The sequence below is a fragment of the Taudactylus pleione genome, unplaced genomic scaffold (genome assembly GCF_031769625.1).
Source record: "Taudactylus pleione unplaced genomic scaffold, aTauple2 ptg000642l, whole genome shotgun sequence".
Classification (NCBI taxonomy): Eukaryota; Metazoa; Chordata; class Amphibia; order Anura; family Myobatrachidae; genus Taudactylus; species Taudactylus pleione.
Genome location: NW_028285044.1, coordinates 6,150,848 through 6,174,432, shown reverse-complemented (window position 1 = coordinate 6,174,432; position 23,585 = coordinate 6,150,848). Strand labels below are relative to the sequence as shown.

Genomic DNA, 23,585 nt, shown 5'->3' with positions numbered 1-23,585 from the left:
AAGCCCCCTGAAAGGGTCCACCTACCTCCCCAGTCTCATCACCACTCATCACTGAACTCCACCCACCTGCCCGGGATCTCAACAGAGCAGCATTGTGACTACTCAATAAAAGATTTTGTCCCAAATTACTGTGTCTCACTGGCCTCATTTTGATCCTATTTTATTCCCCTTTTCACATTACTCCAAACTACACTCCATACCCAATCACACCCTCCTTCTCACTCCCAAAACACCACCACCACCAGAAGAACATTCCAATTAATACCACTCACAAACATACACAAGTCATCACCATCACCACTACTAGCAGGAAGAGAGCACCTTACCCCCCCTACCCCCATACGTATTCAGTGCGGGAAAGTTACTCCCACACAAAGGTGCAGCACCCCGAAACCACAACACACCACCCCCTGGTCAACGAGAGCGCAGTTCTACCGCCCATCTTCATAGTTTTATGGGGTTCCTGCTACTCCACTCCGGACTCTTTTAAAGAAGTACTGGAATTGTGGGATTGCAGGGGGGAGGAGCATAGGAGTTAAAGCTACAGTTTAATAAGTGCCAGCTGCAGCCCCAACCTACAATCCCATGGTCCAGTGTCCTCCAGCCTGATTCAGAGAAAAGGACTCAACGGTAAGTAACCAAAAATCCCCTTATTTGTACCATGTATTGCTGAATTATTTAACTGTATGATTTTCCACTGTATGATTTTCCAATTATTTAACTGTATGATTTTCCATGTATGCTTCCATGGATCTATCACCCTTTTTTTTTTTTAAACAGGTCCTTCTTTATGGTACCTTTCAGTCTTGCAACAATTTCAAGGTGCAATAAAAGATATAAATGTTCACAGAAACTGTGCAAAGAAATAATATTGTGCAATCCACATGAATATGACCACCTAAGTGTCTCATATAATCTACAACATATAAGACCAGAAAATATAAAACATATACATAAGAAAATGATGTAAAAGTGAAAACAAGTGTCCTACACCACTTTCACATCCCTTTTACCAGTCTTAGAACAAAGCTTACACTGGCAAGGAAGGTGTAGGGATTTAATTTCTCAATATTTCAAGTAAGCCATGTAGTCCTCACGATATACAGGGTTGTGATAAGCAGCAGTATAAAGCAAATAACATATCACATTGTGATGTATTGCCAGATAAATTTAAAAAGATAATTTATTAGACAAACGTACAAGCACACATGTGTGCTAACATATAACACACAGTAAACCATCCAATTAATACCTCAAGGCAGTCAGCATAGGAATAGCATATATCACCACCAGGGGTGTTTCTAGAGAGGAGGGGGCCCGTGTGCTGTCTCCGACACTGGCCCCCTCCTCTCTGTCCGGCAGCGCACTGAGCTGTGCGCGGCCAGTGCCGGAGTTATAGACTCTGGGCACTAGAGTGCGCCCAGAGTCTATTTAAAAGTGCGCAGGACACCGGGTGCAGGGTGTGTGGTGCGGGGCCCCCCTGGACCCGGGGGCCCGTGTGCCCCGCACCCATTATAGATACGTCCCTGATCACCACATCTCCATTGAATTCCTGGGGTCCAGGAAAGGGTGAAAGTAAGCCACCAGATGTCCGTTTGGCGGTCCTTTGGAGTTTTGCCTCACTCCTACTGACGCATTTTGAGTACCTCTCATTCACTCTTACCACATGTGAAAATGGTGAAGGACACTTGCTTTCACTTTTACATCATTTTGTTTCTTTGCACAAGACCTGTGAACATTTATATCTTTTATTGCACTTTACTGTTTTAGTATTTTTTACTATAAGGGGTAGATTAGCTTCGCAGAAACTCGGGTGATTTGAGGCTCCTGAAACTCTTAAATTTACAAAGAAGTGAGTTTAGCTGAGAGTGAGACGTCTGATGGTGAAGCAGAACGAGATATCTCCCCTGAGTAGCACGTTTTGCAGGAGATTACTCACCCGAGATTGCAGTGTCTTCTCTCTGCCTAACTCTCCCGAGCAAGCAGCCTGCACATATCAGCGTCTATTCACCGGTGGTGACCAGGTCACTGCACATTTCCCCACCAGCGGGACACTGTGACCCGCGGGTGAAGACGGCTCCCACAGGCTGTGTTAGCCAGGGGCTGGCTGGCAACTTTTAGCCTGGGGGGCAAATGCATGCAGGCGGCCCTGGCAGAGGAGTAGCGTGTAGCCAGGGTGCCCGAAGAACGTGCGTGCTACGGCGCTGCCTCCCCTCAAGTGTTTCAGGGAGGAGGCGGGTCCATATGGGATTAATGTAAGGTAAAAATAAAGATTAGGGGCAGCCCCCTGTCGTAGTGCCCATATGCAGTGCCCCCGTGTGCCACAGGAGAGAACACCCTTATGCAGGCCTCCAGTAGTGCCCCCAGTAGTGATCCCCCCTATGGAGTGCCCCTTGTGCCCCCAGTAGTAAGCCCCTTATATAGTGCCCCCAGTAGTGGTCCCCCCTGTGCAGTGCCCCTTGTGCCCCCAGTAGTAAGCCCCTTATATAGTGCCCCCAATAGTGGTACCCCCTATGCAGTGCCCCTTATATAGTGGCCCCAGTTGTAGTCTCCCCCTATGCAGTACCCCCAGTATTGCCCTTTATATAGAGCCCCCAGCAGTGGTCCCTCGATGCAGTGCCCCCAGTGGTAGTCCCCTCTCCCTATGTAGTGCCCCTAGTACTAGCCCCCTCCCCCCTATGCAGTGCCCCTAGTAGTAGTCCCCTCCCCTTGTAGTGCCCCTAGTAGTAGTCCCCTCCCCTTGTAGTGCCCCTAGAAGTAGTCCCCCCCCTTGTAGTGCCCCCAGTAGTAGTAGAACCCCCTTGTAGTGCCCCCAGTAGTAGCCCCCCCTTGTAGTGCCCCCAGGAGTAGTAGTCCCCCCCTTGTAGTGACCCCAGTAGTAGTAGACCCCCCTTGTAGTGCCCCCAGTAGTAGTAGTCCCCCCTTGTAGTGCCCCCAGTAGTAGTAGTCCCCCTCCTTGTAGTGCCCCCAGTAGTAGTAGTCCCCCCTTGTAGTGCCCCCAGTAGTAGTAGTCCCCCCCTTTGTAGTGCCCCCAGTAGTAGTAGTCCCCCCCTTGTGCCCCCAGTAGTAGTAGTCCCCCCCTTGTAGTGCCCCCAGTAGTAGTAGTCCGCCCCCTTGTAGTGCCCCCAGTAGTAGAAGTCCCCCCCCTTGTAGTGCCCTCAGTAGTAGTCCCCCCCTTGTAGTGTCCCCAGTAGTAGTAGTAGTCCCCCACCCCCCTTGTAGTGCCCCCAATAGTAGTATATCCCCCCCTTTGTAGTGCCCCCAGTAGTGGTCTCCTCATTGTAGTGCCAGACCCCCCCCCAGTAGACACCCGCCGCCGCCATCTGCTCCTCCGTCTGTCCTCCCGGGCCGCTCTGCATTATGGGAGAGACGTCATATGACATCATGAAGTTTCTCCCATTGCCCACTGCGGTAGCCGGAAGATGAAGCGGTTCCCGCAGTGGGCGCAGCAGCAGCTAATGAGAGTCTGACAGACTCTCATTGGCTGCTGCCTACAACAAACACACAGCTGCCGGAGCCGGCGGCTGTGTGTTTGTCACTTGTGTAGGGCTGACCGAACTCCGTCCGGTCATCGCTACACACGTGGTGCAGTCTGTGTCACAGTGACACAGACTGCCCGCGGCCCGCATGACGCTGCGGCCCGGGGTGCACATGGCACCCTGCCCCCCAGCCCAGCCCACCACTGGTGTTAGCTGTGCACTGTGCGGTGAGGGCAGGGCACTTTTGCCCTCCAGAAGGAGGGCAGGGCGCTTTTTGCCCTCCAGAAGGAGGGCAGGGCGCTTTTTGCCCTCCAGAAGGAGGGCAGGGCGCAGCGCCCCGCTAAAACAGCCTAGCGGGAGTGCTGCAGTCTTACAAGCCTTTTGGGAGTGTCCAGGTACCTTGGAAGTCAGTTTATTGCTTAATGAATGTCTCGCAATAGGCGGCGTCCTGCACGGTGGTATCAAAGTTTACAGAGTACTTACCTACAGATAGGTTATTGGAGTGGGTGGATGGTGCGGCCGAGATGCTTGGGAATGAATGCTGTGTTTTTCTCTTCCTGGCATGCTCTGCTGGTTTGGTGGTCGGAATGCGAGAATGCAGGGCGCTTGTTGGAGGAGGTGGCCGGGCCACCTTAATGAGTGAGTGCACCTCACGAGATCGAGGGGTCTTTGAATGGCTATTTGTTGTCAGCGTACACGCAGTGTATGTGGGGTTCCAGGTCCCCTGGACCGATGGGAGCCTCCTAGTGTCTTGTATAGCCGTGGACGGAGTGGAGGCGTTGCAAAATGACACCGGCGATCCTGTATCCGGATGCGGGTGTCGTGGGTTCAGGTGGGGTTTGTTGTCTGTGTAAAGTCGCCACCCGCGTTTCGGCGGTAAGGCCTTCCAGGAGTTTGTGAGTGGACAATGCTTGTGCTGCTCATTTATCTGCACTTCCGGGTGTGGGGGGGCGGGCACGTCACGTGTATCATCCAATGAGGAGGGGGCGGTGGGCGGCGTAGCATGTGACGTCCCTCCCATAGTGCGCATGAAGAGAGGCGGAAGCTGGAGTTCAGAAGAGAACTCCAGCCTCTGGCTAACGCGACACTGCAGGGAAGGAGCCAGGTGCCCGCTGGTAATAACATCTCAGCGGGCGTCCGGTTTAGAGCCTCCCTGCGTGCGCTGGGCATGCATATGAATCATTCTATATTATAGAATGATTCATATGCATGCCCGGCTGTCCGTCGATTACCCCCAGGAATTTCATTTTTACCCCATGTGGGCTAATTTACCCCTGTTCCCTGACTACTGGTCTATATGATTTAAACAGTAATATAATTAACATATGACTTCCTCAAGTACATGTACACACAGACACACAAGAGACCACCTAGTGTGCATTTCAAAGAAAGTGCTATAAGTTAACATTGCCTTTGCTGATCTCAGGATACAGTCGTTAACATTAAAGCTGCATACACACACAATGATTTTGTTACCAACGATTTTATGGACGATTTTATGAACGATTTTCTGTCAGATTATCTGTCAGATTATCTGTCAGATTTTTTAAAGTGTAATGAACGATTTTTTTGAACTACAAACGATTTTTGCATATTCCCTTAATGAAAATCGTTGAGTTGACAAGTCTGACTGAACTACAAACTGCAAACTTGAACGCGCATGAACGATTATCGTTCATCGTTTGACTCAGAAAGTGAACGATTTTTTTCAAATGATTATCGTTAAACGATATCGTTTAACAATATATGGTTCAAAAAATCGTTGTGTGTGTATGCAGCTTCACACTTTCTATGAGAGAATGTCCCAAGAACAATCTTTCCCAAATGATAAAGCCTAATAAAACAAAATACCTTTGAAATATATTACTTACTTATTTTATACACCTATACATTTCAACACATTAAGGGCCTGATTCAGACCCACTCGCGAGCGGCTGTCCGCTCGCAAGTGGGTCGATGTTATGCACTGAGCATGCGCACGACGGAGGGAGCTCCGTCGTGCGCATGCACCAGACGCGACGAGCGAAGGAAAGTCCTTCGCTCGTTGTGTCCGATCAAAGGGGGCGTGCTGTCAATGTTGATTGACAGCACGCCCCCTTTGGTGGGCGTGCCGGGGGCGTGCCTCCCTGACGGGGGCGTTCCCACGGGAACGCCTCCCGTCAGAAGCCGGCCCACTGATATCACTAGTGATGTCAGTGGGAGTGATTTTGGCTCTGATAGAGCCAAAATCACTCCGGAGCTTGCGGTTGAAAACCTCAACCGCAGGCTCCGGCTCGCAATTTCGATGGTCGCGATGGTCTCGACCATCGCGGCCATCAAAAAGCACGCTCGTATAGCCTGTGGGTGGTGACCCACAGCTATACGAGCGTCCAGGAGGACGCTCCATGAAAATGGAGCCCGGCCCTCATTCAGAGCGTGCGCTCTGCTCAGAGCGTACGGCTCTGAATGAGGGCCTAAACATATAAAATATATGCACATTTTGCATACTCTGCTTTGTGCTCAGCACCAGGATTTAAACACTGAGGGCCAAAATTGTGCAGCACAGACGGTGTAATGGTTAGCGTTATTGGCGCACAGCACTGAGGTCAAGGATCTGATTCCCACTACAGCCCTAACTGTGTGGAGTTTGTATATTCTCCCTGTGCTTGCATGGGTTTGCTCCGGTTTCATCCCACACTCCAAAAATATACTGATAGGTTAATTGGCTCCCCACAAAAATATACCATAGTGTGTGAGCTATATAAATAACTGGTAATAAATAAATGTAATAGGTCGCGATTTAAAGTAAAATCCATCTCGCACCTTTGCGCATATTTTGAAGGTGTGAGTTTGTGCCGGGACTCGCAAATGTAATAGACTGCAAACTTTTGAGCTTGAGGCTACTACACTATGCGAATCTATGCGAGTATTTCCCTATGTAAACTAACACCTTTTAATGCGACTAGCCATCACAATTAATGATGGCTTAATCGCACCTTTTAATGCAATTAAGCCATCACAGATCAGTGAGATCCGTGAAGGCTTCTGTCAGTGTGTTTTTAATAAAAAGGACGTGCGCCCCCTCCCAAGCATAACCAGCCCGGGCTTTGTACAGCCTGCACTGGTTCTAAAAATGCAGGATCCAAAATGCGTAGGGATCACCTGTATATTAAATACCAGCACAGGGCTTTTCTGAGCCGGTCCTGGTTATGGAAAACGGGACAAAACGAGTAGGGGTCCCCTGTAATTTCCATAACAAGCACCAGACTCTTTCTAGTGAGGGGGGGGGGGGGTAATGCCACAGCCAGAGAAAACCTTTCCCCAGCCAGAGTATTACTCCTGACCGCTAGTCTGCCCAGCCCTGGGGGGTCCCCCTCTGCAGGGCACCACAGTTGATAGTGTAAATGTGTTGTGTACAATAGAAGTGTTTATATTGTCTTTAGCTGTGGTACTACACATCCCAGCAAGCCTCCCCCGCATGCTGGTACTTGGAGAATCACAAGTACCAGCATGCAGGGCATTACGAACTTCTCTGTAGTTCCACAGCCAAAGAAATACTTTAAAAAAAAAAACACAACACACACACCGTGTCAGTAAAAGTTTATTATAACATACATGCACACTCACTATCACACATACTCGCCTAGTAACTAGGGGTGTGCACCGGCCACTTTTCGTGTTTTGTGTTTTGGTTTTGGATCTGGATCTTTCTTCGTGTTTTGGATCTGGATTGGTTTTGCCAAAACCACCCTTCCGTGTTTTGGGTTCTGGGTTTTGTGTTTTGGATCTGTATTTTTTTGAAAAAAAGCATAAAAACAGCTAAAATCACAGAATTTGTAGGTTTTTCTGCTCCTATGCTATTATTAACCTCAATAACCTTAATTTCCACTCATTTCCAGTCTATTCTGAATACCTCACACCTCACAATAGTGTTTTTATGTCCAAAAGGTTGCACCGAGGTAGCTGGATGACTATGCTAAGCGACACGAGTGGGCGGCACAAACACGTGACCCATCTAGGCGTGAAACTGCAGTGGCAGACAGGATGGCATTGAAAAACTAGGCCCCAAACTGTACATAATGCAAAGAAAAAAAAGAGGTGCAAGATGGAATTGTCCTTGGGCCCTCCCACCCACCCTTATGTTGTATAAACAGGACATGCACACTTTAACAAACCAATCATTTCAGTGCCAGGGTCTGCCACACAACTGTGGCTGAAATGATTGGTTCGTTTGGGCCCCCACAAAACAAGCTGGCAATTAATCTGTCCCTGCACAAACTGGCTCTACGGAGGCAAGAAGTCGTCCTCATCCTCCTCATCCACAGATTCCTCACCCTCTTCAGTGTTATGTACATCCTCATCCTCACAGAGTATTAATTCGTCCCTGCTGGAACCACAGGTCCCTCTGTACGTTCTGGAGGCTGGTCTCCATGGAAGAGTTGATCATTCATTTTATGAACATCATCTTCTCCACATTTTGTGGAAGCAACCTCCTACGCCTTTCGCTAACAAGGTTCCCGGCTGCACTAAACACTCTTTCGGAGTACACACTGGAGGGGGGGCAACTCAGGTAAAATAGAGCCAGTTTGTACAGGGACCTCCAAATTGCTTCTTTTTCCTGCCAGTACAGGTACGGACTGTCTGACATGCCTACTTGGATGCTGTCACCGATGTAATCCTTTAACAGACAGACGCACGCTTGTCGCTGCTGCTTTGAGGATTCAAGTGCGGCTACAGCCCACACAATTCACAAAGACAGAAAAAAAAAAAGAATATTTTTATTGTTTGTGGAGCACACTTTGAGGGTTACACCACCCTCTAACAGACAGACGCACGCTTGTCGCTGCTGCTTTGAGGATGCAAGTGCGGCTACAGCCCACACAATTCACAAAGACAGAAAAAAGAAGAAGAATATTTTTATTCTTTGTGTAGCACACTTTGAGGGTGTCACCACCCTTTAACAGACAGACGCACGCTTGTCGCTGCTGCTTTAAGGATGCAGGTGCGGCTACAGCCCACACATTTCACAAAGACCGAAAAAAAAAGAACAATATTTTAATTGTTTGTGTAGCACACTTTGAGGGTGTCACCACCCTTTAACAGACAGACGCACGCTTGTCGCTGCTGCTTTAAGGATGCAGGTGCGGCTACAGCCCACACAATTCACAAAGACAGAAAAAAGAAGAATATTTTTATTGTTTGTGTAGCACACTTTGAGGGTGTCACCACCCTTTAACAGACAGACGCACGCTTGTCGCTGCTGCTTTGAGGATGCAAGTGCGGCTACATCGCACACAAGTCACAAACACATAAAAAAAATAGTTTTTTATTTTTTGGAGCACTTTGAGAGTTACACCACCCTTTAACAGACAGACGCACGCTTGTCGCTGCTGCTTTAAGGATGCAGGTGCGGCTACAGCCCACACATTTCACAAAGACCGAAAAAAAAGAACAATATTTTAATTGTTTGTGTAGAACACTTTGAGGGTGTCACCACCCTTTAACAGACAGACGCACGCTTGTCGCTGCTGCTTTGAGGATGCAAGTGCGGCTACAGCCCACACAATTCACAAAGACAGAAAAAAAAAGAACAATATTTTAATTGTTTGTGTAGCACACTTTGAGGGTGTCACCACCCTTTAACAGACAGACGCACGCTTGTCGCTGCTGCTTTAAGGATGCAGGTGCGGCTACAGCCCACACATTTCACAAAGACAGAAAAAAAAAGAACAATATTTTAATTGTTTGTGTAGCACACTTTGAGGGTGTCACCACCCTTTAACAGACAGACGCACTCTTGTCGCTGCTGCTTTGAGGATGCAGGTGGAATCTAGACGGGATTTGGAACCGAGGACACACTACCTCCATCAATTGTCTAAATCCCACTGCACTAATGTCGGATACCGGACGCACGTCTAACACCAACATAGCAGTCAAGGCCTCAGTTATACGTTTTGCTTCAGGATGACTGCTGTCGTACTTCATCCTCATCGCTAGGGACTGTTGGAGGGTCAATTGTTTAGTAAAAGTAGTGATGTTCCTACTTCCTCTCTGGGATGATGAACAACTCCCAGCAGCAGCAACAGCACTAGTAGGAAGTGGTTCTTGATCTTTCCCTATTTTATTTTTATCAGAGAAAGTTTGGTCCTCCATTTATGTTATATTGATATATATACGTGCGGCTAAAGCGCACACAAACACAGAAAATATTTTTTTATTTTTGCTGGAGAGTAGTGCACTTTGTGGGTTACACCACCCTTTAAGAAATGAGCCAGCCGGCTCTTTACTTATGGGACACAGGCGCACGCTTGGTGCTGCTCCTTTGTTGATGCACGTGCAGCCACAGTGCACACAAGTCACAAACACAGAAAATATATATTTTTTTGGTTTGGAGTGTACTTTGGGGGTTACAGAACCCTTTAACGGTCAAGCCAGCCGGCCCTTTACTTATGACACAGGCGCACGCTTGGCACTACTTTGTTGATGCACGTGCGGCTACTGCGCACACAATTCACAAACACAGAAAATAATTTTTTTTTTGGTTTGGACTGGAGTGTACTTTCGGGGGTTACAGCACCCTTTAACGGTCAAGCCAGCCGGCCCTTTACTTATGACACAGGCGCACACTTGGCACTACTTTGTTGATGCACGTGCGGCTACTGCGCACACAATTCACAAACACAGAAAATAATTTTTTTTCGGTTTGGACTGGAGTGTACTTTGGGGGTTACAGCACCCTTTAACGGTCAAGCCAGCCGGCCCTTTACTTATGACACAGGCGCACGCTTGGCACTACTTTGTTGATGCACGTGCGGCTACTGCGCACACAATTCACAAACACAGAAAATAATTTTTTTTTTGGTTTGGACTGGAGTGTACTTTCGGGGGTTACAGCACCCTTTAACGGTCAAGCCAGCCGGCCCTTTACTTATGACACAGGCGCACGCTTGGCACTACTTTGTTGATGCACGTGCGGCTACTGCGCACACAATTCACAAACACAGAAAATAAATTTTTTTTTGGTTTGGACTGGAGTGTACTTTGGGGGTTACAGCACCCTTTAACGGTCAAGCCAGCTGGCCCTTTACTTATGACACAGGCGCACGCTTGGCACTACTTTGTTGATGCACATGCGGCTACTGCGCACACAATTCACAAACACAGAAAATAATTTTTTTTTTGGTTTGGACTGGAGTGTACTTTGGGGGTTACAGCACCCTTTAACGGTCAAGCCAGCCGGCCCTTTACTTATGACACAGGCGCACGCTTGGCACTACTTTGTTGATGCACGTGCGGCTACTGCGCACACAATTCACAAACACAGAAAATAATTTTTTTTTTGGTTTGGACTGGAGTGTACTTTGGGGGTTACAGCACCCTTTAACGGTCAAGCCAGCCGGCCCTTTACTTATGACACAGGCGCACGCTTGGCACTACTTTGTTGATGCACGTGCGGCTACTGCGCACACAATTCACAAACACAGAAAATAATTTTTTTTTTGGTTTGGACTGGAGTGTACTTTGGGGGTTACAGCACCCTTTAACGGTCAAGCCAGCCGGCCCTTTACTTATGACACAGGCGCACGCTTGGCACTACTTTGTTGATGCACGTGCGGCTACTGCGCACACAATTCACAAACACAGAAAATAATTTTTTTTTGGTTTGGACTGGAGTGTACTTTCGGGGGTTACAGCACCCTTTAACGGTCAAGCCAGCCGGCCCTTTACTTATGACACAGGCGCACGCTTGGCACTACTTTGTTGATGCACGTGCGGCTACTGCGCACACAATTCACAAACACAGAAAATAATTTTTTTTTTGGTTTGGACTGGAGTGTACTTTCGGGGGTTACAGCACCCTTAACGGTCAAGCCAGCCGGCCCTTTACTTATGACACAGGCGCACGCTTGGCACTACTTTGTTGATGCACGTGCGGCTACTGCGCACACAATTCACAAACACAGAAAATATTTTTTTTTTGGTTTGGACTGGAGTGTACTTTCGGGGGTTACAGCACCCTTTAACGGTCAAGCCAGCCGGCCCTTAACTTATGACACAGGCGCACGCTTGGCACTACTTTGTTGATGCACGTGCGGCTACTGCGCACACAATTCACAAACACAGAAAATATATTATATTTTTAGCACTTGGGGGGAGCACCCCTGATGGACAGAGCACCCCCTGGACAACACTACAGCACCTCTTTAGGACTGGGACACTGCACAGGACTTTGGAGTGGACACAGCCCCTATGGAGAACTGACTGCACAACACAGTCCAGCCAGCCCCTATGGACTTTGAAGTAGTGGACACAGCCCCTATTAACAACAGCAGCACAGCACAACACAGCCAGCCCCTATGGACTTTGAAGTAGTGGACAACAGCAGCACTACACTACACTACACTACACAGCCCTAACTCCCACCCTCCCTCTTCACTGTCCACAGCCGAGTGAGAAAATGGCGCCGACGTGGGTACCTTATATAGGATCCAAAACCCGCGAGACTCGGAAGGCGGGAAGATGACGTTTTGCCTCGATTTCAGAATCCGAGTCAGGCGGGAAAAGTCGAGCCTGACTCGGATCGGACTCGGATCGGGGGGGCTCGGGGGGGTTCGGATTTCAGAAATCCGAACCCGCTCACCCCTACTAGTAACCTAATGTCCAGTAGGGTTCCATAGGTGTACCTGTAATAGAAAAGCCATACTCACCTCAACTATGCGATGTTTATGTCCTCTTTGGTCCCTGTAGGCATCCAGGAGGTTAAAAAAATAAAACACAAATACTCATGAAACCATGCCAAACAGGAGGAAAAGGTATGTGTTTACACATACCTTTCCTATGAGCAAATGACTGGGGCCCACATGTGCCCAGTCATTGCAGGAGCCGCCAGCCAATCAGCGGGCGTCTCCGTCGGAGCTGCTCGCTGATTGGCTGTGTGTGGTCAGCCTGTCTCTTCCATAGACTTCAATGGTGAGAAATCTCCATTGAAGTCTATGGTGGGAACCGCGACATTGTATCCAATGATGTAACCACAAGGTTCACCTCAAGTAACCTTGTGGTTACATCATTAGATACAATGTCGCGGTTCCCACCATAGACTTTTTTTAAAGTGTTTTTATATGAAACATGCAAGTATCTCATGGATATGTGCATGTTTATGTGTTACTCTGATCTGCTCAGGAAAAACTCGCTATCCTGAAGCTGGTCTATTGTTTTTGCGAGTTCTCAGGCAGTAATATGTGCGAGTGAAGCACTCTCACTCTATTACATTGTCCGAGTTCTGTCTAGAGCAGGGGTCTTCAACCTTTGTCCCTCCAGCTGCTGTGGTGCTACACATCCCTGCATGCCTTGCCACCATTTTGATATAACAGCATGCTAAAACTGTGGCAGGGCATCCTGGGATCTGTAGTTCCACAGCAGCTGGAGGGCCAAAGGTTGAAGACCCCTGATCTAGAGAATGGGAAAACATCTGGATGCAAGATGTTTTTTGCGAGTTATAGTAAAGCCCGAAGTTTTACTATAGTCGCACCCTATTACATTTGCGAATGAATAAAAAATGAATAAAAAATGCGAGTTTAGTGCAAAACTCTAATTTTTAACAAATTGCAACCTATTACATTTACCCCCAAGGCTACAGGACCTTCCAGTAAAATACTTTTTATTCACTTTTAAATACATCATATATCTATGCATTCTTATACTGGGGCATAGGACTGTTTATCAAATATCTTGTTTCTATATACACTAGTCCTGGTGCCGGTAGGTTGTTTCATATTAGCAAAAAAGAAAACACAAAAGAACACACTCGTGTGATAATGTTTTACACTACAACAAATAGAGGGCCCGACTCAGACCCGCTCGCTAGATGCGTATGCAAATTTGGCAAGGCAGGCGATCGCACGGCAAGGCATTAGCACGCCCACTATGTCTTAGTGTGAGATCGCATGGTGTATGCAGACACCCACCAGCCTTTCTTAAGATGCCAACTTGCGCAAGTCATCTCCAGGAAGTGTATGCAACCATCGGTAACATCGAGTACCATCGGATGCGATCGCAGCACTTGTGGTTGACCCTACCCTGCCGCAAGCACTGCGACCACTTCAGTGTCAATTTCAGCCAAGTGACGTGTACTATGACGCTGCCTCTTAATTATGCATGCCTCTGAAACGGCGTTAAGACGCCCAGGCACGCCTGCGTATGCACCTCCACTCCCTTGTTTTAGCGGCCAGCCCATCACCACCCTCAAACGGCTTCTCCTGTCACTCAATCAGCCGGGCTGTCTATGCGCAGCGAGCAAGCGCTTCCCGATCGCTCGCACTGGATCGTGCACACGCTCTGCAATGCGTACGCATGCGCAATTTGCAAAAATCGCCTGGCTGCGTGTGAGCGCAGCCTAACGAGCAGGTTTTTAGTAGATTATCTTAGGTACTTGGGTGTTTACTATGACCAATGTTACAGTGCCACCGAACCCGACACCCATTTATTGGGTCTGGCAGCACTGAGGTCCCGGATGGCATAGGGCAGCAGATGGGGAGTCCCCAGCGCCCGCTTCTGATCCTCTGGCTCCTGGCTTCTCTCTTTCTTCCTCGGCGGCTGCAAGTGCAGGCGGCTGCAGGTCCCTTAGGAGTGCGTGCGCCGACCTGCAGGAAGATTTAAAGGAACAGGCGCGTCAAACGTGTGACGTCACGTTTGGCCCAAGATTGAACTCCTCTCTCTAAAGAGAGTCTCAGGGCACCAGGCAGATGCCAGAGTAAAGGCTCCCCAACCATACTCCAGCTTTCTAGTGATCCATACTGCTCGTTCCTGACCTTGGCTTGTTTGTGACCTGATTCCGTCTAACCCCTGGTACTGCACTAGATATCCAGTATTGACTTTGGCTACTCTGTTTATGTCTGATCCCTGGTATCGTCTTGTCCGTTTGGTTCTGACCTGACTTGTCAACTACGTTTGTACGTCTTCATCGTACTCCACTCCAATCCAGAGTTCACCAGCACCTGTAATAGTGAACCAAGTGAGTAGATAAGCAGAGTGGTCCGTGCTCCAAGTCCTAGTGGGTGAATCTGAGGGGGTGTGGGGAAACGGAGGGGGGGGAGAGACTGGGGGGGACATGGGGTGGGAAATATGGCGGTGCTGCACGTGGAACAGGAGTACCATATCCTGGTGGTATTGAGGAGAGAGAGAGGTTACGTGCGCTCCTTGGTGTGTGTAAATTGGATGGTGTAGTTGGGAAGGGGGGAGGGAAGGGGGGGAATGGGGGTTGTGACAGTGTATGGATGTAATGTGAACTCCTTGATGAAGGCTACGGCCGAAATGCGTTGGGGAACCCACATCCCCCACACACCACCGCTAAAGCAATACACCTTTGTGCTGTTCACTGACACCACGGGACCGTGGGGCAGAACCACAACGCGGACCTCCGCATCACCACAACCCACAGAGCAGTGACGGGCGCCCATCCAGCAGACACCCTGTGGGCTCGCAGGGCTGTCAGGAACCACCGAGCCCATACCGAAGAGCAGACCAACGTCGCTTCGAACAAGGGACAACAGACCTACCAGTAGGTTCCCCTATCCAACCAGTGCGGGACGCCGCCATTTGCTACTGTACGGGACTTCCTAACAGACTTCCTTAACAGCACATACATCCTGGTCCCATAAGACTGTAGACCATAGGTCCAGCAAGGGGGCGTGCAAAAGTAAGGGCCGCACAGCAAGGTGCCCCCTAAAAGGGTCCACCCACTCCCTGTCCAGGATCACATGGAATCATCCATCCGTCCCCAAAACCCAAAAAACGAAACCGCCTGGGGAGCATTGTGCCCCACCAATAAACAGGTTGGATTCAACTCATAGGGCCAAATGTAATAGGGTGAGAGTTTAGAAAAGTGAGAGTTTCTGACACTATTTAAACTTTGCCAATGTAATAGAGTCCAAAAACAAAGTAACAGAGTGAACTTGCATGTTTTTTCAGACTTAAAAAACTCTCACGATTTAAAATCTCATTCAGATGTTTTCCCATTTTGAAGATAAAACTCAACCAATGTGAGACTTTACTGCTAAACTCTCACATTTTCTAAACTCTCACCCTATTACATATGGCCCCAAGTGTCTGTCTCATCCTTTACACACCCCATACCCACCCACGTTACATCCATACACTGTCACAACCCCCTTCTCCCCCCCTTTCCAACCACCGTCCTCCCAACTACACCATTCAATTTACATACACCAAGGAGCGCACGTATACCTCTCTCTGATAGGAGGTTTTCCTATCAGGGCCGTAACTAGGGTTGTGCACCGCAGGCCTGTCAATTTTTTGTTTATAATCATTCTCACTTGTACTGCAGCTTTCTCTTCTTTTATCTCACTTGTACTGCAGTGGCTGCCCCTATCTTCTCCCTGGCTGACTCCCCTCCATGCGGCCATCTCCCCAAGCACCTTCAGCCACATCCTCTCTTATTTAACACACACAGCAATCTACCCCGCAATTTCTGATGGTAGACCAGATTTGTCATGCTACTTATACATGAGGCAATGTCCCTTTTTCAAGCACGCGTCTTATGTCCCTATTTGAAAAAAATATGGGGAGGGGGGCAAAGGTAATGGGTACTAAAACTGTTGGAGCAGGTATTGGACGGATTGGGTATGAGATCCCGGCGGTTGGGTCAGAATCCCGACACCCATAAGGAAAAGAACCCTTAACCCTAACCCTCCCTCCCCGGTGGCTAACCCTAACCTCCCCCCTAGTGCCTGAACCTAACTTCCCACTCTCCGCACCCTAAACTCTCAGCACAGTTGGAGGGTATAAATAAACCACCTGAGGGCTAGATTTCTCATCGGGAGCTGAGTACCAATATTCGGTGGTGTGCATCCTTGAGAGATTACAGGACATACAAGGTGAGTGGAAGTCCATCAACAGCTTTACCAAAAGAATTTGAGACATCCGAGCATCCAAAATCATCATCTCATTGTCTTCAAAGGAAGATAATAACGACAGCAAAACTTCAAAAGAATGGCTACAGCGCTAATAAAAAAACGTTTTTCAAAAATATAATTTATAGAGATAAATCTCAATTGAATATCGGCAGCTGCAAAGTCACTATAAGGGCTGGAATTGCCCCATACAACTACAAACAGATAAACAAGACAAAATGGACTCTGCGCTTATTGCCTAATGATAATCTGAAATGGCAGAATAAATTCAACACAACTCGATCTTATATGTATAAATGTACAGTTTTATTCATAAAACAGTTTTGAGCATCTATTGCATGAAAATAACCATATTACTAATTATCCTTCATATATAATTAAATCCAATTAACACCTCTCTAAAATAAAAAACCTTAATAGTACATATAAGACTAAAATAGCATATTAAGCACTACACATATAAAAAATTTTCACTATATGACCACTCTAATTGGCTTGTATGATCTGAATTCACCCGTACAGAGATTCCTCCTATGGTTAATTATTTAGAACGGCTTGCATGTGTCCCAATAGTCTCTAGGCAGTCAAATATATATTCAAGTGATCCTTTGCCAAAAAGATGGTGGTATGTCTCCGCAAATATACAGGGCTGCCTGACTGGGATTCTAAGTTCACACTATAACCACTGACACTGTCAAGTAATAGGAGCACACAAATGTATCGACTTCTTATCTGGAGGAGTATTGATCCGACTGAGGATACAGGAAGCATATTAGGTTTCCTGGGTGACCACAAATAATGTTCCGTACACTGCACGGGGCAGAGGTGGCACAGCTGACATATAATCTTTCTCTCAAGAAGTGTAACTGAATAGCCAGACAGCTGACTTACATTAAAGCCACGTCGCTTATCCTGAGGTTAATGCCGCAGATCTCTCTCGTCAACAAGCATAGGCGTACATGGTCATCCGGAAAATTGTATACAAAGGTGCCGATGCTCCATAACCAAATGGGTCGATAAGTGCTTTAGTAGTGGTGCTTGGCTGATTAGTAAAGAGTGCAAAAACTGGGGATGCTGATGCGTTTCGCCCCTCTTTCCACTGTGGGGGCTTTTTCAGTCTTTGAAAACTTGGGGAATAGGTTAGGGTTAGGCACCCCTAAAGGAGGGTTAGGGTAGGGAATTAGGTTAGCGGTACTTACCTGAATTAGCGATCAGGATCTTCACCCCTGCCGGGCTTCCGCTGTCGAGATTTGAACCGCCGTCCATGTGGTTGGCGGTAATACCTACTACACCCCACTGGACAAATTGGATGATTTGTCGTTCCGATTCGCCTCTAAACGACAAATCGGTAAATATATCATCTAGTGTGTACCTGGATTTAGGGCCTTATTTATCAACGAGTTTTATCATTCACAACCAATTGATAAAACTCGTAGCATATGATAATGTTGCACCAGCCAATCAGTTCTCAACTGTCATCTGTTTGAAAAATGACATTTAGGAGCTGATTGGCTGGAGCGCCATTTATCATATGCTACGAGTTTTATCACTCGTGAATGATAAAACTCGTTGATAAATGAGCCCCTTAGGGTCATATAGAAAGCAAATGTAATTTTTTGTAGAAAAGTTGGTACTAAGCATAGTATCACCTTGCCCTAGCAAAATGTAACAAAATCTTGTGCACCAGGTTCTTGAGTCCCCTCCTGAGACCATAGAGATGCACTAAATAGTTACGATGCAGTCAACAACTCCCCTTTTGTTTATTTTTGCTTTGCAGATGGCTCTGGCCACAAATATATAATCTGCCACTGTGGTGGGTCCCTAAATCAGGCCCAAGCCCATGTAGTTTGTACTCACCATCCCCGCTCCCCTTGATGTCTATGCATATAGGTCAACAAATCTAGAGATGTCTGATCCAACAACTTTAATGATGTGTTTTTCAGGATGTCCAGTATCAAATTATTCTTCACTATATGTCAAACACATTCATCACTGATTAACATACAACAGCGTATAAGAGGAGACACTTTCATAGAAAGTTAATATTGTTTATTTAGTTCACACAAATAAAACAAGCTTTGTGTTAACAGGCCTTCTAATATTGTAATGTTTAGAAAACAGTAAAGAGTTTTTTGAAGTTTTAATTTCTGTGGAGTCTCCATGTTGTTTTAATATTAAAATTATACTTAATAAATTGATGAAAATAGTAATACTGTAATTTAAAAAAAATAAAAATAAATATGCATAAAACCAGCATTAACAATTTAGCTTCGTTTGGCCTTGTTCTAGATTTCAAGCTGACCCCAAAAAGCCCATAGGAGGTCACATACTCGCACACGCTTCCACAACAAGAATCAGCTTAAGAAAAGGAAGAGGCGAGCTTCGTATTGCCAAAATATATGACAGGTAATATCTTAAGTTACACACTTTTGCTCCTTTACCACATATGCATAAACTAATTTAAAGTGCTAAGTGGCACTTGTTTTTCCTATGTCTTTCTCAGGCACTTGACAGCAATACTGATTTGCTTTTCTATAGGTGCCTACACACTAGGTGATGTGGTCAAGATACAATATCATGTCCGATCTCCCCTTGAACTCTCCCCAGCAGCTCCCTGGGAGTCATGGGCACGATTTGGTGTTAAAAACTGTACAAATTGACCCATTATCTAACGTGCATCCTAACTATTTACAGAGCATCGTGACTGAGATTGTCAGATCTTGCCTGCAGCAGGCAAGATCTAAACATGCGATGTACAACCAGCGGGTACGCGCATCGGCAGCGTGATCGTGAGTGGACGATGAGGACATATTTTACACGATCTCTCGTTCCAATGATCGTGTAAAATATTGCCTAGTGTAAGACTTTACATACAGATGTGTCCACATTAGGGGTGTGCACCGGCCACTTTTCGTGTTTTGTGTTTTGGTTTTGGATCTGGATCTTTCTTCGTGTTTTGGATCTGGATTGGTTTTGCCAAAACCACCCTTCCTTGTTTTGGGTTCTGGGTTTTGTGTTTTGGATCTGTATTTTTTTTAAAAAAAGCATAAAAACAGCTAAAATCACAGAATTTGTAGGTTTTTCTGCTCCTATGCTATTATTAACCTCAATAACCTTAATTTCCACTCATTTCCAGTCTATTCTGAACACCTCACACCTCACAATAGTGTTTTTATGTCCAAAAGGTTGCACCGAGGTAGCTGGATGACTATGCTAAGCGACACGAGTGGGCGGCACAAACACGTGACCCATCTAGGCGTGAAACTGCAGTGGCAGACAGGATGGCAGTTTGAAAAACTAGGCCCCAAACAGTACATAATGCAAAGAAAAAAAAGAGGTGCAAGATGGAATTGTCCTTGGGCCCTCCCACCCACCCTTATGTTGAATAAACAGGACATGCACACTTTAACAAACCAATCATTTCAGCGCCAGGGTCTGCCACACAACTGTGGCTGAAATGATTGGTTCGTTTGGGCCCCCACAAAACAAGCTGGCAATTAATCTGTCCCTGTACAAACTGGCTCTACGGAGGCAAGATGTCATCCTCATCCTCCTCATCCACCGATTCCTCACCCTCTTCAGTGTGTACATCCTCATCCTCACAGAGTATTAATTCATCCCCGCTGGAACCACAGGTCCCTCTGTACGTTCTGGAGGCTGGTCTCCCTGGAAGAGTTGATAATTCATTTTATGAACATCATTTTCTCCACATTTTGTGGAAGCAACCTCCTACGCCTTTCGCTGACAAGGTTCCCGGCTGCACTAAAAACTCTTTCGGAGTACACACTGGAGGGGGGGCAACTCAGGTAAAATAGAGCCAGTTTGTACAGGGACCTCCAAATTGCTTCTTTTTCCTGCCAGTACAGGTACGGACTGTCTGACATGCCTACTTGGATGCTGTCACCGATGTAATCCTTTAACAGACAGACACACGCTTGTCGCTGCTGCTTTGAGGATGCAAGTGCAGCTACAGCCCACACAATTCACAAAGACAGAAAAAAAAAAGAATATTTTTATTGTTTGTGGAGCGTACTTTGAGGGTTACACCACCCTTTAACAGACAGACGCACGCTTGTCGCTGCTGCTTTGAGGATGCAAGTGCGGCTACAGCCCACACAATTCACAAAGACAGAAAAAAGAAGAAGAATATTTTTATTGTTTGTGTAGCACACTTTGAGGGTGTCACCACCCTTTAACAGACAGACGCACGCTTGTCGCTGCTGCTTTAAGGATGCAGGTGCGGCTACAGCCCACACATTTCACAAAGACCGAAAAAAAAAGAACAATATTTTAATTGTTTGTGTAGCACACTTTGAGGGTGTCACCACCCTTTAACAGACAGACGCACGCTTGTCGCTGCTGCTTTAAGGATGCAGGTGCGACTACAGCCCACACAATTCACAAAGACAGAAAAAAGAAGAAGAATATTTTTATTGTTTGTGTAGCACACTTTGAGGGTGTCACCACCCTTTAACAGACAGACGCACGCTTGTCGCTGCTGCTTTGAGGATGCAAGTGCGGCTACATCGCACACAAGTCACAAACACATTAAAAAATTGTTTTTTATTTTTTGGAGCACTTTGAGAGTTACACCACCCTTTAACAGACAGACGCACGCTTGTCGCTGCTGCTTTGAGGATGCAAGTGCGGCTACAGCCCACACAATTCACAAAGACAGAAAAAAAAAGAACAATATTTTTATTGTTTGTGTAGCACACTTTGAGGGTGTCACCACCCTTTAACAGACAGACGCACGCTTGTCGCTGCTGCTTTAAGGATGCAGGTGCGGCTACAGCCCACACATTTCACAAAGACCGAAAAAAAAAGAACAATATTTTTATTGTTTGTGTAGCACACTTTGAGGGTGTCACCACCCTTTAACAGACAGACGCGCGCTTGTCGCTGCTGCTTTGAGGACAGTATCATATGCAGTGACAGTAGACTTGTCAGAAATTGTTGGCGCGTCCTTCAGTCCGGACCAGATGTCCAAACCAGCCCATAACTTATGACACAGGCGCACGCTTGGCGCTGCTACTATGTTGATGCACGTGCGGCTACATCGCACACAAGTCACAAACACATTAAAAAAATAGTTTTTTATTTTTTGGAGCACTTTGAGGGTTACACCACCCTTTAACAGACAGACGCACGCTTGTCGCTGCTGCTTTGAGGATGCAAGTGCGGCTACAGCCCACACAATTCACAAAGACCGAAAAAAAAGAACAATATTTTTATTGTTTGTGTAGCACACTTTGAGGGTGTCACCACCCTTTAACAGACAGACGCACGCTTGTCGCTGCTGCTTTGAGGATGCAAGTGCGGCTACATCGCACACAAATCACAAACACATTAAAAAAAGTTTTTTATTTTTTGGAGCACTTTGAGAGTTACACCACCCTTTAACAGACAGACGCACGCTTGTCGCTGCTGCTTTGAGGATGCAAGTGCGGCTACAGCCCACACAATTCACAAAGACAGAAAAAAAAAGAACAATATTTTTATTGTTTGTGTAGCACACTTTGAGGGTGTCACCACCCTTTAACAGACAGACGCACGCTTGTCGCTGCTGCTTTGAGGATGCAAGTGCGGCTACATCGCACACAAATCACAAACTCATTAAAAATATAGTTTTTTATTTTTTGGAGCACTTTGAGAGTTACACCACCCTTTAACAGACAGACGCACGCTTGTCGCTGCTGCTTTGAGGATGCAAGTGCGGCTACAGCCCACAAAATTCACAAAGACAGAAAAAAAAAGAACAATATTTTTATTGTTTGTGTAGCACACTTTGAGGGTGTCACCACCCTTTAACAGACAGACGCACGCTTGTCGCTGCTGCTTTAAGGGTGCAGGTGCGGCTACAGCCCACACATTTCACAAAGACCAAAAAAAAAAGAACAATATTTTTATTGTTTGTGTAGCACACTTTGAGGGTGTCACCACCCTTTAACAGACAGACGCACGCTTGTCGCTGCTGCTTTGAGGATGCAGGTGGAATCTAGACGGGATTTGGAACCGGGGACACACTACCTCCATCAATTGTCTAAATCCCACTGCACCAATGGCGGATACCAGACGCACGTCTAACACCAACATAGCAGTCACGGCCTCAGTTATATGTTTTGCTTCAGGATGACTGCTGTCGTACTTCATCCTCATCGCTAGGGACTGTTGGAGGGTCAATTGTTTAGTAAAAGTAGTGATGTTCCTACTTCCTCTCTGGGATGATGAACAACTCCCAGCAGCAGCAATAGCACTAGGAGGAAGTGGTTCTTGATGTTTCCCTATTTTATTTTTATCGGAGAAAGTTTGGTCCTCCATTTATGTTATATTGATATATACGTGCGGCTAAAGCGCACACAAACACAGAAAATATTTTTTTATTTTTGCTGGAGAGTAGTGCACTTTGTGGGTTACACCACCCTTTAAGAAATGAGCCAGCCGGCTCTTTACTTATGGGACACAGGCGCACGCTTGGCGCTGGTCCTTTGTTGATGCACGTGCAGCCACAGTGCACATAAGTCACAAACACAGAAAATATATATTTTTTTGGTTTGGAGTGTACTTTGGGGGTTACAGCACCCTTTAACGGTCAAGCCAGCTGGCCCTTTACTTATGACACAGGCGCACGCTTGGCACTACTTTGTTGATGTACGTGCGGCTACTGCGCACACAATTCACAAACACAGAAAATAATTTTTGTTTTGGTTTGTACTGGAGTGTACTTTCGGGGGTTACAGCACCCTTAACGGTCAAGCCAGCCGGCCCTTTACTTATGACACAGGCGCACGCTTGGCACTACTTTGTTGATGCACGTGCGGCTGCTGCGCACACAATTCACAAACAGAGAAAATAATTTTTTTTTTGGTTTGGACTGGAGTGTACTTTGGGGGTTACAGCACCCTTTAAAGGTCAAGCCAGCCGGCCCCTTACTTATGACACAGGCGCACGCTTGGCACTACTTTGTTGATGCACGTGCGGCTACTGCGCACACAATTCACAAACACAGAAAATAATTTTTTTTTTGGTTTGGACTGGAGTGTACTTTCGGGGGTTACAGCACCCTTTAACGGTCAAGCCAGCCGGCCCTTTACTTATGACACAGGCGCACGCTTGGCACTACTTTGTTGATGCACGTGCGGCTACTGCGCACACAATTCACAAACACAGAAAATAATTTTTTTTTTGGTTTGGACTG

At 46.8% G+C, this 23,585-nt stretch overlaps 1 protein-coding gene across 1 annotated transcript in view; it reads left to right on the top strand.

Annotated features, from left to right (window-relative positions):
• DMC1 (DNA meiotic recombinase 1) overlaps positions 1 to 23,585 on the top strand; it is a 159,457-nt gene that overhangs the window by 120,494 nt on the left and 15,378 nt on the right. The window contains exon 12 of the mRNA XM_088455055.1: positions 18,677 to 18,793. Within this exon, the coding sequence (XP_088311181.1) occupies positions 18,677 to 18,793 (117 nt within the window). The remainder of the gene's footprint in view (positions 1 to 18,676; positions 18,794 to 23,585) is intronic.